The following is a 12,726-nucleotide window of genomic DNA, read 5'->3' as shown; positions in this document are numbered from 1 at the left end:
AAGCTTTCGTTCCTCGTTGTTGTTGGATTCTCATGAATTAGTTAAGGTTACACTGTTCAGCCTTGGAGGGCGCTCGTGTTGTTCGAACTATGTTTTCTTTTTCAGCTGGTATTAAAGAAATATAAACTTTAGAACAGAAAGTTTGCTCTGAATCCTCGTATTTGTTTCTTTTTTTGGGTGCCTACGTATTACCCAATTTGGATATACTTTCAAAGCCTCAATCCATGAATGTAGCGATTCACCCGGGGTCTTGGAAGGCTCCAAGATCTGTGAGGCTGTCTTGCTCAGCATGAAACAAATATTCAGAGACTAGTTACGAATATACCAAAGCCAAGGTTGTACTAAGATCATAATGCGTTTCATTTCGTCTCAAAGTAATCGTAGAGCAAATTGTATAATTGCGCAGTCAAACAAAACCGTGCCAACGTTTCCAACACCTGCCAACACCATTTCTATAGTCTCAAAATGTCCAAGGAGATACGATATTCTATTGCACAATGGTAGGTTTACCTCCCGCCACACCACGTTCTTCAAACAGGTGTGAAATCCCCTTTCCAATGTTATTGAAGTTCTTCAAGCAGCCAATGGCCTGAATTATATCATTAAGCTCTTTTGCGAAACCATCTCCAAGCTCATTGTTGGAAACAAAGAACTCCACGCAGAGCGAAAGAGGTATGGGAGTAAGAGGATGAAGCTATTCTCGTTAGTATGGTTCGGGCCTTGAATAGGGGGTGTAGATTACCTTGAATGAGTTGAGATGGGATAGTTGATTGATCAGGGCAACGACCTCCTTCACTGCCAGTGATGCGCGTGCTCGGCTTTCAATGGCGGAGTCGCGCTGTTCATCATTTGCCGAAGGGATGATGCAGGCGGTAGTCTGGTATAGATGCAGAGTAATAATTCGATACATCAGCCCAATGAAAAGAAGCATAGGATCGCTCTGCTGCATGTCGGCCGAGTATTTGGACGAGAATGCCTCCATCCACTGATTTTGAATAACCTGTATCCACTGGTGCTGTGCCCAGAATGCCTCCAGGGCATTGAAGCCTATGTCTCGAATAGGATACTGATGACGATGAGAGAGGGTATGACCGCTAATCGTAGCGACAATGATACACTCGGTAAAAGCAGACACCACCGCTGGGCCAGCAGCGACAAGAGTCTCGGAAAGGAAGCCCATGAGAATGGGCTGATCATTTTGAAAATTGGTCTCGGGACATGGAAGTCGGATTGCGATCTAGAGTCCATCGTTAGACTATGACTGCAAAGTTTCGGGGGAAGCGAGAAGGTTTCTTACTGTTTCACTGAATGTCAGCGGGGACCCTATTCTCATACTAACAAATCGATCCAAACAATAAGCCATCCAGAATGTCCTTCGTTTCTGCTCCGATTCGATCCAGTCCCCTTGGGCCTGGTCCGGGCTGTCGGTACCATGTCGCCAGCTGAGTTGGATGAGTCGGAAGGCTCGACCGGCACTCATCCATCCACGGCGAAAGTCCACACACATGAATTCATGTATGGCAAGAAGAAGCCATGCCTGCACCTGTTCAAGGTCCATGAATTCGATGTTTGTATTTTTAGAGTCCAAGGTCTCGAGCGACCGTCGGGTATGCTGGTAAAGCGAGTCCCCGACATTTTGGTAGTGGGCTGACACCGAGGCTGCAAGTGTCCACATCGCATATTGTAGACACCACTGGCCGTCTGTTCTGATTTGTAGTTTTCGTGAAGCGAAGTAACGGCCTGGGTGTAGGATGGGCATGAAGTTGTGAATTCGGTCGAAGTAGAGCTGGTCACTGAGGGCCTTTTAGCATATGGTAAGAAAGGTTGGTTGGTTCATGAACGTACAGGTCGGCTTGCATCAAATCAGATATCTTGGTTTCAAATTCAAAGGGATTCCAGGGGTTGATAGGCAGTGTGGAATCGAGGGCCAGCATAGAAGAGATGGGAGTGCCGGCCATTCCGTCCACTGAGGATTCAACCGACGAGTGTGATGACTTAGTTCGGGCGCACGCCTCGAGTAAGGGATTAGAATTATCTTCATCCATAATGATTGGGAATTCCCATGATGGCAAATCAATCTGCTCGTCTAATAGCAGATTTTCAAAAGAACCCGCGTCGCTTGGTGGCTTTGTTGCACCGTTGTTTTGCTGCAAAAGTCCTTCTAAATTGGCTTCATTGAACAAATAAGTTAGTTATTCGGGAACACATTCGACAGGGAAAAAAAACCCACCAATTCGATCTTGCAGTACCTTGAGGTACCCACGTTTGGGACCACGAGGTGGTCGAGCGGTGATATGGCATTCTACCCCGGACGATTCACACAGACCACATTTGGGCTGGCGGCGATCGCAGCGCAGCTTCCGCCTCCGGCATTCTTCGCAGGCTAGGCCCGGTTTATGTGGTGGTTTGGAGGGTGGGGATGTCTCTCGGCTGTGGGCTGATTGGGACATTATGACAGGGAAGATCCACAAGACTAGTGTGGTTCAGATCACCGATAGCTATGAAAACAAAGATGTTGAATCGTTTTCTGGAACAAAGGTGAGAAAGAGCGATTTTAAAAGTCTTGCAATGATTGACCCTCCACTAGGGAAAACCCGAGTAGATAAATTAGTAAAATAAGCCCCTATAAGAACGCCAAGGCAGGGATCCCGAGGAAGACTCCTACATTGGATGCTGACAGGAGTACAATACTGAGTTCGTGACGGTTTCGGATATGCCACATGGCAGTGCTGTGCATAAGTGGCCTTCAGCAAGATCCACGTATTTCTTGTTTGGTCTGGGGCCTTGGGAGGCGATAGGAACTATGGAGGGCCCTAACAGCGCTGTGTATGGTCAGCCCCGGATGCCTCTAAATTGCATATTACGAAAATGGGCGAAAGTTCGGGCGAGACGTTACGAGGCTTTGATCCACAAGGATTTTGTAACCTCGGGACGCCCCACTGATGAACCTTGACACCCAAGTCTCACTAATCCGTTGTAAATTGTCTTGGCGAGCAACGGGGGCCGAAGAGTGGGTTGAGGATAGGTAGGTGAACAACAGCCCCATAGGAATGACAGCATATTGAGCCGACTGTTCACATTATGCATCAATGGGGCGACGTTGTCAGCCAATGGATGCATGACCTCGGGTACATTGCTCAGATTGAGGAGAGAAAATGCTATGAAACCACTGATCTGCGCTGGGCTGTGGGGTTTCGTAACAAACAACCGGTGTAAGATACCGATACTTACATACACATGTAATTCAACGTTACAAACGTCTGAATACATGGCTTATGGCGTTGATGGCTTGCATTAGTGAGACTTTTGACTAGTGGCCAAGAGCTGAAGAAGGATAATGCCCAAGGAGTGACAAGAATACGATCTCATCACTCTTTTGCCCGTGCCTCCGTCTTTGATTGGGTTAGACGCGATTACTATTACCCATGCCACCACATGGGCTTCTTCACAGCACACTAGTTTAGTTGGCTTGCATGCGGGCCGCATTTTTGCACAATCGGGTCGATCGGCGCAACGCTTGCCTCTATCGGAGCGTCTACGCTAATGATCTGTGAGCCTGAAGCCGCGCAAAGATTTCCAAATCAGCACCCCGGCTGGGGCCGGGCTAGGCCTCCAACAAGATGATGTAGTCGGTTTCCATCCTTCGCGGAATTCGGCGATGCCTGTTGAGCCCCGCACGGAATTGCTGACCTGAAATAGTGCCCCCACCCAGAATCTCTACGGATTTTGACGTATGAAGGAATGTTGATTTCAAAGTTATGACGTTATTATGCTACAAGTCGCAAATGATCACGAGTGGGAGATGGACGATAGTCACCGAGCTTCGGTTTATTATATTCACCGATATACTTGCAGATTTCTATCTATTATGCTTTCTCATGAAGTAGAATAATAATCCGATAGGTAAATAAGTAAATTATTAGATGTGTATCTTTGACCAATGAAAGGCATTGGAAAAAAAAAACTTCATTTATTCATCTTAGTTCTCAAACAAATCTATTCAAAAATACAAAAGAACGCGACTACGAAGTCAGACTCTGGACCAACAAGTTCCTGATTCCTATTTCAGCTTCTCGCCAGCCTTTCCCATAGTCTCCACCAACCGTCCACGAATATGCTCTCCAACGATAGTCTCGGTACCAGATCCATCAAGGGTCTCACATTTGAGTTTCAACTGGCCGTTGAGGAAGAATGGAACACTGTATCGATGGTTCTTCGTGAAAGTGAGAACCCGGTGGCGGGCGCTACGATAGTATCCGCCCGTGTACTTTTGCATCATGTCACCCATATTGATGACGTACGCGTGCTCCTTGGGGGGAACGGGGATCCAGGTCTCCGTGGGTGGGTACCAGACCTCTAGGCCTTCAGTGCCCATCTCCTGGAGAAGTATAGTGACACAACCAAAGTCAGTGTGATCGCCAACTAAGCATGTCAGTAATGGAGCTAGTTCACATTATAAGGTAAGTTTGACCTACCTCCAAACTGCCTCTCGTCTCTGATCGGCTGAGGGCCATAGTGCAGTAGTCTCATTGGGATAGATGGGTTATTCTCCGCCAATGCGTCCAGGACATCGGGGGGACAGTTCCATTCCTCTGGTAGACCGCGAGCGAGGATTTTCAACAGCACCTTCACCAGTTCCACCATACGAGCTTGGTAGTTCATGATCGGGATGCGGAAGTCTGTCTCGGGTAAAGCCTTGGGCCAGAGGTTGGGGCCGGTGGAGAATGTCCCACAGTCTGGATGGTCTTCAGGGACCTCGTGGCCGATAATGAAGCACTTGACAAAGATGAGTGCCTTGGTTCAACTCGGTCAAGATGAAATTATGAGCACTTACCTCCTTTGTATCAGGAAGCAGACCCTCTTGGTGGATCTGGATGCCTGGCGGTTCATACCCGCGGAAGGACTTTCCCTTGGATTTGGCGATACAGACATCCATCTTGTCCTCCTCAGAAAGAGTAAAGAACAGCTTAGCACATTTAAGCGCCTGCTCCTGTTCCTCTGGCGTGACGCCATGGCCGACCAGACTAAAGAAGCCGTAGGTGGTGCATGCGTTGCGCATTGCGTCAACTACATTTTGACGACCCTCTTCCGTACCATTGGGGTCAATCCAAGCGCTAATATCAACGGTGGGGATTGCTCCGACACTTCCCATGTTGCCTTCTCGAGTTTATTTGAATGTTTAAGAATGGTATCTGATCTGGTTATAATTTTCTCTACAACATGAGGTTTGTGGCCGTCTTATAAAGACAACTGTAGAGTCGTTAGTCATGATCTCAGTAGGCCATACTGAACCCTGAGGTTCAGCGAAAAGACCGAATTTCCCGGTCTCCGAGAACGCATCTTGATGGTCAGTTCATACTTCGGTGGTTAGTATGTCCGCCGGGGGACATGCCAAGATACCATCGCCGAAGAGCCGCGGGGAAGCGAGAAACTCCGCACTGGAAACTTGGCGGCGCTTCTGGTTTCACATCTTACCGCCACATCACATTCAGTTGGTAAGCTGCATAGATTTGACTTTCGAGGTGTCTCGTCGGAGAAACCCACGTTTGAGAAGATCCGGGCCACATATTCCTCGTGTAAGATCATGCAGATGAAGGTTTATATTGAGGGCACTAGACCAGGCGATACGTGAAATCAACCTTGAAAACACCTATCGCTTTTTTCCAGTTTTCTCTACGGCGCATCGTGTCTAACGCCCAATCTTAAACCCTCAAGTCAGCACAATTTGCTCAATAACCCTCTTCATCCACATACTACAACCGAATTTCTACTTCCAAAATGTCTCAAGAGAACGATTTCCTCGTGCGTCTTCCTGACCACCCAAACGTTCTCCAAACCAGAATCGAAAATCGGCCTGTCCACCTCACCCACAACAAGCCGCACTTTGAAACCGGCAAGATTGCCTTTGGTGGTCCGATGTACTCCTCCCAGCCGACAAGTCTCGAGGATGGCATGACCAAGATCACTGGAAGCATCCATCTGTGCAAGGCCAACACTGAAGAGGAGGTATGGGAGATGATTCGCAATGATCCTTATGCAAAGCTTGGAGTGTGGGATCTGGAGGCGACTGTTGTGACACCTATGAAAGTTTTTGTCAGCAAGCCCATGTGATTTTCAAAGGTTATTTAACTTTGTCCAACTTAAACATCTATGGTTGGTTATGGTTGGGTAGTTAGAGAATACTTCCACGGGTTGATGCTTGAGATTATGTTTACTGTATTGGAGAAATGGCTAGTATCTCACACCAATAAATCTTTTTCAATCACATCTATCTACATATTTCAGTGCCTAGTATTCAATAGTTGACAATTTTAATCAATATGCGTACATGCGTCTAACTGACTTGCAAGACCAGCTTTCTAGGAAAAGACAGGTATTGCTTCGGGCACACTGAGACATCATAGCATCCAGGCAGATTTAGAATCATCGTTGAGTTCTGCGGCTGAGGTCGTGTTACACGAAGGCTACTCAGCATGCGGGGGCGGTGATTGGAAGGGCAAGCTCGCAGTATACCTTTTCGCCACCATGTACGGAGTAAGAATCTAAGAAATACCGAAATACACGTGGCGCACGAAATTGAAGTTTAAAGATATTCAAGGCGACCTACGCTCAAGGCTAACCGGATCCGGTGAATGGTACCGTCTTGTTGCCTCACAGTCCGCATGGACCGCATCTTGCCCCAACTCGGTTAGCCTTGCGATCGCCGGGCACCCGCCGACGCTAGCCCCATCTGGTTAGGCTTGCGCCTATGATTCTCGTGTCGGAGTAAGTCACTTATCGACCGTCGGAGATAAGGTTTTACCAGCTAACAACTACTACTCCGGTCTTTCTTTGCCGGACAGGGAAGATATGGCGATCATAGAAGCTTCAACGTATATATAGAGGTCATGGGCCTGCTCGATTCACTCTCATCATCAACACAATTCCTCATCTTCCATTACCATCATCGCGAAGCGACCAAACAATCCAAACCACTCTCGACTCAACATATATGAGCCGTTTCTCTATTACAAACTTCTTCTCCCGCTTCACGAGAAGATCTCAGATCCCCCAAGCCACCAAACCTACTTCCGTCCGAACATTCGCAATGGCCTCCAACTCCGCTGCATGGCTCACTGAAGCCAAGGCTCACCCCTTCCAGGTCAAGGAGGCACCAGCCTATACCCCCGAGGCCAATGAGGTTCTTGTCAAGAACCATGCCGTGGCTATCAATCCAGTCGACGGCAGCCTCCAAAGCAAGGCCTGGTGGCCCATGAACTACCCGACCATTCTCGGCCAGGACGTCGCCGGCGAAGTCGTCTCCGTCGGCCCCAATGTCACCCGCTTCAAAGCCGGCGACCGTGTTGTCGGACACGCTGTCGGCATGGCCACCAAGCGCACCCAAGATAACGCTTTCCAGGCCTACACCATTCTCCAAACCAACATGACAAGCGAACTCCCCAAGAACATCGCCTACGAAGACGCTGCCGTCCTCCCCTTGGGTCTGTCCACTGCTGCCTCCGGTCTCTTCCAAGACGAGTTCCTCAAGCTGCAGCTCCCCACGGAGCCCCGCCGGTCCACCGGCCAAGCACTCCTGATCTGGGGTGGTGCAGGCAGTGTTGGCAGCAACGCCATCCAACTTGGCGTTGCGGCTGGATACGAAGTCTACACCACTGCCTCGGCTAAGAACTTCGAGTACGTCAAGAAGCTCGGTGCTACCCAGGCATTTGATTACAATAGCCCTACCGTTGTTGAGGATCTTGTGAAGGCTCTTGAGGGAAAGACCTTGGCTGGTGCCATGGACTGTGTTGGATTCGCTGCTACTCCTCTGACTGTTGATGTTGTTGCTAAGACCGACGGTAGCAAGTTCATTTCCACTGTCAAGGGTGGATTCCAGCCTCCGGAGGGCATCACTGTGAAGAGCGTCTTCGGTACTACTATTAAGGATAACCATGTTGGCAAGGCTGTTTATGAGGACTTCTTGCCCAAGGCTCTGGCGGCTGGTAGCTTCATCCCTGCTCCCAGTCCTCTCATTGCTGGATCGGGACTTGAGAATGTCCAGGCTGCCATTGATCTGCAGGCTAAGGGTACATCGGCGCAGAAGGTTGTTGTTACTCTGTAATTACTACCCGGGATGCCTTTAGATTTGCCAGGTTCTATTTTCGGAGTACGTGAGGAATTAGTATCGGACTTCGTTAATTGGATGCCTGTTCTCTCCATTTGCCTGTACGCAATTTGACTAGAATGTCCCATATTTTCTTTGTTTGGGCAGAAAGTTATTGTCAATTGAATATTCTTATGATAGCATGACCTCCGTGGCCCAGTAGAGATTATTAGAATCATCAACAAGGCGTGTGTCATGTGAATTCACCATCTACTAATCGACTGCTGCCATCGCTCTACATGTAACTAAGTTACTTCGAGGCTTCGACAATGAAACATATATTCATTGTATGCTATGTACCTAGTAGCTTATATCGATTTCAAAAACTTTTTTCGTTGTCTAAAAACGCATTGAAAAAGGGAACAAACGCCAGCCATGATCATCAGGGATATCACTCAGAGAAAGCTCATTCTCCATCCATATTCAGCTCATCAAAGTCATCAAGCAGCTCTTCCATGTTGATCTCCGGCACTCCGTCGTCACTCTCATTGTCTTCATCCTCATCCATAGCATCAGCAGCCTGGCGCTCCTTGCGAACCTTGTAAAGATCCAGAGTATGCCGTAACTCAGGGTCCTCTTCAACATCACGCAAGAATGTCTCAAAGTCCTCCTCGAGACGGTTGGCATCATTCTGCTCGCGACGGCTCTTCTGGGCAACACCAGAAGCCTCCTCGGCCTCGTACTCGCGGGCCATGCGCTTGAGACGCCAGGCACGGTTCTTGGGCTTCTTCTTGCGGGCGTAGTGCTTCCTGACGAGCACAACGTCCGGAAGGGTCGAGCTGTATTGCGAGCTCGCCTCAAGGGCTTCGTAGTTATCATTGTTATACAACGTACCACTGAGATGGTAACCCAGCACAGAGTCACCAACGTGCAGGACACCACCCAAGTGTGTGCGGGTGAAGTATGTGATATCGTTCGATCCCAGGTCCGAAGCGCGAGCGACGGTAGCCTCGGCCAGGTGGAATTTGCCATTTGACTGACCAGTTGGTTCAATATCCATCACGATGAATTCCTTAAGCTCGGTCACATCGGCAAGGTTCTTGAACGGATTGCGCCAGTAGTTTCCTGTGGGAACGTCGGATGTTTGGAGGGTAGTCGGATCTAAGAGGTTGATAGAGGTACCGACGCGGTAGCACAGAGTAAGGGGCAAGATGTTTCCGATCTGACGGGCAAGCTTGATAGGCAGTGCGACAAGGTCATCCTTGCATATGGGAATAATTTCAACGGAAAATGTGAACTTGTAAGACTTGGTGCTGGTGTGGATATCCATAGAAATAAGCTCCTGCGATTTCTTTGTCTTGCAAGGGACGACGGAAGCCAGGAAGTCGACCATCTTTTCGGCGTGGTTTCGCTGAGCGAAATAGAAATCGAGGCCATCCTTCGCCTCCTTGATGTTGACTGTATCCTTGTGGGCGCCATTCTTCAAGATAAGTTGCTCGAGGTACAAGAAGGTACGCTTGTGGGGAACCTTCTGTCGAACCTGGACAGCGGCGCGCCATGTGTTATGGGTGTATGACTTCTTGCAGTCTAAAAAAACCCCCATTAGTATATGCGGGATTCCAGGAGGAAAAGATAATTCACATACCATCACACTGCTGCGATGCAACCACATATTCCACCTCGAATGTCTGCTGAATGATTGTGCCCTGGAAAGCCTCTTGTTGGATTGTAATCTTGACCTTGACTCGGCGGGAGTGAGGCTCGGTCCAAATGAAACTGGCGTCGATAATGCGGACTTTCGACAAGCCACGAAGACGTCGCAGACAGACTGCAAGGAGTTCCTTTGATTCGGGGTTTGCAACGACCCAGCTGTTGGGGGGCTGGAGCCATCTCTCACAATCTCTGCAACAGTGAAGGGTTCCCTCGCGCTGGATACTACATTACCAGGCGCATAAATCAGTATTTCGTTCACATGCGGGGTTATTAAGCGTAGTTCAAATCTTACCCTTGAGAAACGTCGACATTTAGTCGCAAACAATCCTGGCACAGAGCTCCAGCGGACGTGGTTCCATCAATAGGTGCACCACAGTTGCAGCAAAGAATTCTAGGATATATTAGCAATCAGCCCGACAGAGTAAAAAAAATCGCAATCCAAACAATTTTTAGCGATAAGAGACTCACGTGGCAGTAACGTTGTTATCCTGCAGCCCCGTCATATAGACGGGGGCATCCAAATCCATCGACATCTTGGATATAGGGTGCGAGCCGCAAATCCACTAAAATTCGAAGGCTCACAAATGTGAACTGATGCAAGATCGGATTTGTAACTTTTTTGCCCCGCCTCGTTCCAGTCAACTTTTTTGCGGCTGACTCATCTGTTTGCTCTGTTTGTCCGTCGGGCTGCCAAACCACCGGACCGGAATTACTATCCCCCTATCTTGTCTTATCTCGGCAAATATGGCCTGAGGCGCCAATACTCAGGGCTCACTACTCAATCCAACCAAGTTATCAGCAATAATAAACCCAAACCTTGGAGTCGAAAGTCACGCATCCAGTTTTTCAACAATCATCATCTAGCATCTTCCTCGCTCCTAAAGGTAGAGTCAAAAATAGTCATTTACCGAGGTATCCAATGCATTGCGCCATAGTCAGACTGTTCACTGTCGGGTCTTGAACGGGATTTAATGTTTAAAATAAAAGATTACAAACTTGAGATTCATCTCTTGAGAATATCTCGAGGCCACACTAGCGCAACGGCTGAATACATCAGAGAGTCAAAGAAATGAGCGTGTGGATTCAAGTGAGTTCTAAATACATGTAGATATCTCAAAAGCGTTTGTATCACCCAAAAGATACGCAATCTCAAATTTGCAATATTGAGGGCGGTAGAAACAGCCAAATACTGATATCAGTGCAGAGGAGAAGTAGGACTACCCAAAGATTAGCAGAGTCACTCTCACAGGCTGAACCAACAGGGTGTATAGTCGGTTACCTTCTTTGCTTACTCGCCGCTGGAGTTAACCTCCCAGTACTGAATACCATCTTTTCCGAGATCCGACTCGGTGATGTCGTAGCATTCTCCCTTCGTATTACCACAGGTAATCCAAACATTCTCATCACCAGGACCGCCGCTGCATCCAGCTGACTTCCAACCATTGAAAGTGTTGAGAGTATCATACCACTCGATGCTCTTAACATTGAATCCGAAATCATTGCAGGAGCTTGTAGATGAAACGTCATCGTTCGTGATGACCTTGCAGTTCTCACTGCATTTCGTGTCGGTGCAAGCTGTAAGCTGGTACGCAGAAGCGAAAAAGCCAGATGTGGCAAGCATCAAGGCAAACTGAGGCACCAAAATCATCGTGAAAACGGTGCGGGTTGCTGGATCTGACAGGTATGTTCTTTTTTGAGTTACGATTCGATTTTGAGGAACTCGGTCTTTTCAGGGAGTGATTGAGAAGAGGAGGGTGGCTGTCTGAATGAATCTCTTAATTTAATTGAAGATTTTTTGGCTCCTTATATACATTTTTCATCGTGTTGTTTTTTCCAGAGAAGGCATATGTATGCTGGCCCCGGGGGCGAAGTAAAATACCGCGTCGACATGTTTTGTGAAAGGATTATAGAGTCGTACTCGTTGCTTAATTCGGAAGTGATCGATAGTTCGTTCTCTGCTGTTTTGCTCTGTCACGTGCTATCTCGAGGTATGGAAGTTGGATCGATGCCAATTCAGGATCCACAGCACATAATTTTCAAATCTAATGTCGTGATCTTGAATGATGTCAGTGCACTATTCTTAGAAGTGATAGGCAGTGGGAATCCGATCCTTTGCAGGACCTAGATTGCTTAAATCTAGCCATTCCAGGGAACCAGGGTCCACAAACTGTGTGGATCCATGAATACTGTTGGGGGCGGTTCTGCTAGTAACTGGGCGATCATTGCAAATCAGCAAAATGCCCGCTTTCCGGTGTCTTCCGAATTTTTAGATTCCAAGCTATTATCTCTATGTAACGCATCACTACCTATGCAATGCACGAAATAATTTTCATTATTCCGAGTACACCTTGGGGCCAGGAGCTCAAGTCTAGGGGCCAATGGCTTATGTAAAACTTGATGACAAATGTATTTCCGATAACTAACCAGAGTAGATCGGGTCTTCCTTGTAGCCTAAGACTTTTCAATCAGGTGTGACTCCAAATAGTCTCATCAATCTTGGAAGACGTATGATCCGAAAGGTATTGAATGGATGTTATCATGATAGTTATATCTGTAAATACAATCAAGGTCTGACTTGGTGATTTCATGGTTGTTGGTTGTTCGTCATTATTCATGTAACCATAAACATTGTTCATATAATTGAATCACTATTTGAGGTTGTAGTCAATTTATCGATGTATTTCTTTTCCGGCTCGTTGCCACGGGAGTGCCTGTACGACATACCAACTTTGGAAGACCTCGAATGACATATCACTTCTATATTTTGAAACCTTGGCAAATAATGTTACAATATCGTAACAAATGGTGGCTCTCTACTGGAAGAAATGATTTAAAATGACCTTGTGCTTGGTGAGATAGGAAGTTGTAAGTTGTCACGTTTACCAGAGTGCTCTGGACTGCGCGGCCGGGCTGTGGCCCAGATTGGCGAG

At 47.7% G+C, this 12,726-nt stretch overlaps 6 protein-coding genes across 6 annotated transcripts; 2 read left to right on the top strand and 4 right to left on the bottom strand.

The window, feature by feature from the left end:
- Positions 1-487: 487 nt before the first annotated feature.
- Positions 488-2,450, bottom strand: N7484_007309 (fungal specific transcription factor domain-containing protein; the record flags this gene model as incomplete). Its single annotated transcript, XM_057117696.1, has 5 exons — positions 488-694; positions 743-1,237; positions 1,298-1,793; positions 1,846-2,170; positions 2,231-2,450. The coding sequence occupies 5 exons, from the start codon at positions 2,448-2,450 to the stop codon at positions 488-490; spliced, it is 1,743 nt and encodes a 580-aa protein (XP_056970731.1).
- A 1,610-nt stretch (positions 2,451-4,060) lies between these two features.
- On the bottom strand, positions 4,061-5,152 carry N7484_007308 (isopenicillin N synthase family dioxygenase; the record flags this gene model as incomplete). The annotated part of the gene is made up of 3 exons (XM_057117695.1): positions 4,061-4,422; positions 4,476-4,776; positions 4,835-5,152. The coding sequence occupies 3 exons, from the start codon at positions 5,150-5,152 to the stop codon at positions 4,061-4,063; spliced, it is 981 nt and encodes a 326-aa protein (XP_056970730.1).
- Positions 5,153-5,778: 626 nt separating this feature from the next.
- On the top strand, positions 5,779-6,111 carry N7484_007307 (YciI family protein; the record flags this gene model as incomplete). Its single annotated transcript, XM_057117694.1, has 1 exon — positions 5,779-6,111. One exon carries the CDS (start codon positions 5,779-5,781, stop codon positions 6,109-6,111), a length of 333 nt encoding a protein of 110 aa, XP_056970729.1.
- Positions 6,112-7,087: 976 nt separating this feature from the next.
- Positions 7,088-8,101, top strand: N7484_007306 (zinc-binding alcohol dehydrogenase family protein; the record flags this gene model as incomplete). Its single annotated transcript, XM_057117693.1, has 1 exon — positions 7,088-8,101. The coding sequence occupies one exon, from the start codon at positions 7,088-7,090 to the stop codon at positions 8,099-8,101; it is 1,014 nt and encodes a 337-aa protein (XP_056970728.1).
- A 448-nt stretch (positions 8,102-8,549) lies between these two features.
- On the bottom strand, positions 8,550-10,329 carry N7484_007305 (ribosome-binding protein NMD3; the record flags this gene model as incomplete). The annotated part of the gene is made up of 4 exons (XM_057117692.1): positions 8,550-9,670; positions 9,729-10,018; positions 10,089-10,187; positions 10,265-10,329. The coding sequence occupies 4 exons, from the start codon at positions 10,327-10,329 to the stop codon at positions 8,550-8,552; spliced, it is 1,575 nt and encodes a 524-aa protein (XP_056970727.1).
- A 662-nt stretch (positions 10,330-10,991) lies between these two features.
- N7484_007304 (uncharacterized protein) lies at positions 10,992-11,444 on the bottom strand (the record flags this gene model as incomplete). The annotated part of the gene is made up of 2 exons (XM_057117691.1): positions 10,992-11,013; positions 11,089-11,444. 2 exons carry the CDS (start codon positions 11,442-11,444, stop codon positions 10,992-10,994), a joined length of 378 nt encoding a protein of 125 aa, XP_056970726.1.
- Between the last annotated feature and the right edge of the window lie 1,282 nt (positions 11,445-12,726).

This window comes from Penicillium longicatenatum (assembly GCF_028827895.1).
Source record: "Penicillium longicatenatum strain IBT 33135 chromosome Unknown contig_4_segment0_segment0, whole genome shotgun sequence".
Lineage (NCBI taxonomy): Eukaryota > Fungi > Ascomycota > Eurotiomycetes > Eurotiales > Aspergillaceae > Penicillium > Penicillium longicatenatum.
This window is presented reverse-complemented; position numbering and strand designations above follow the sequence as displayed.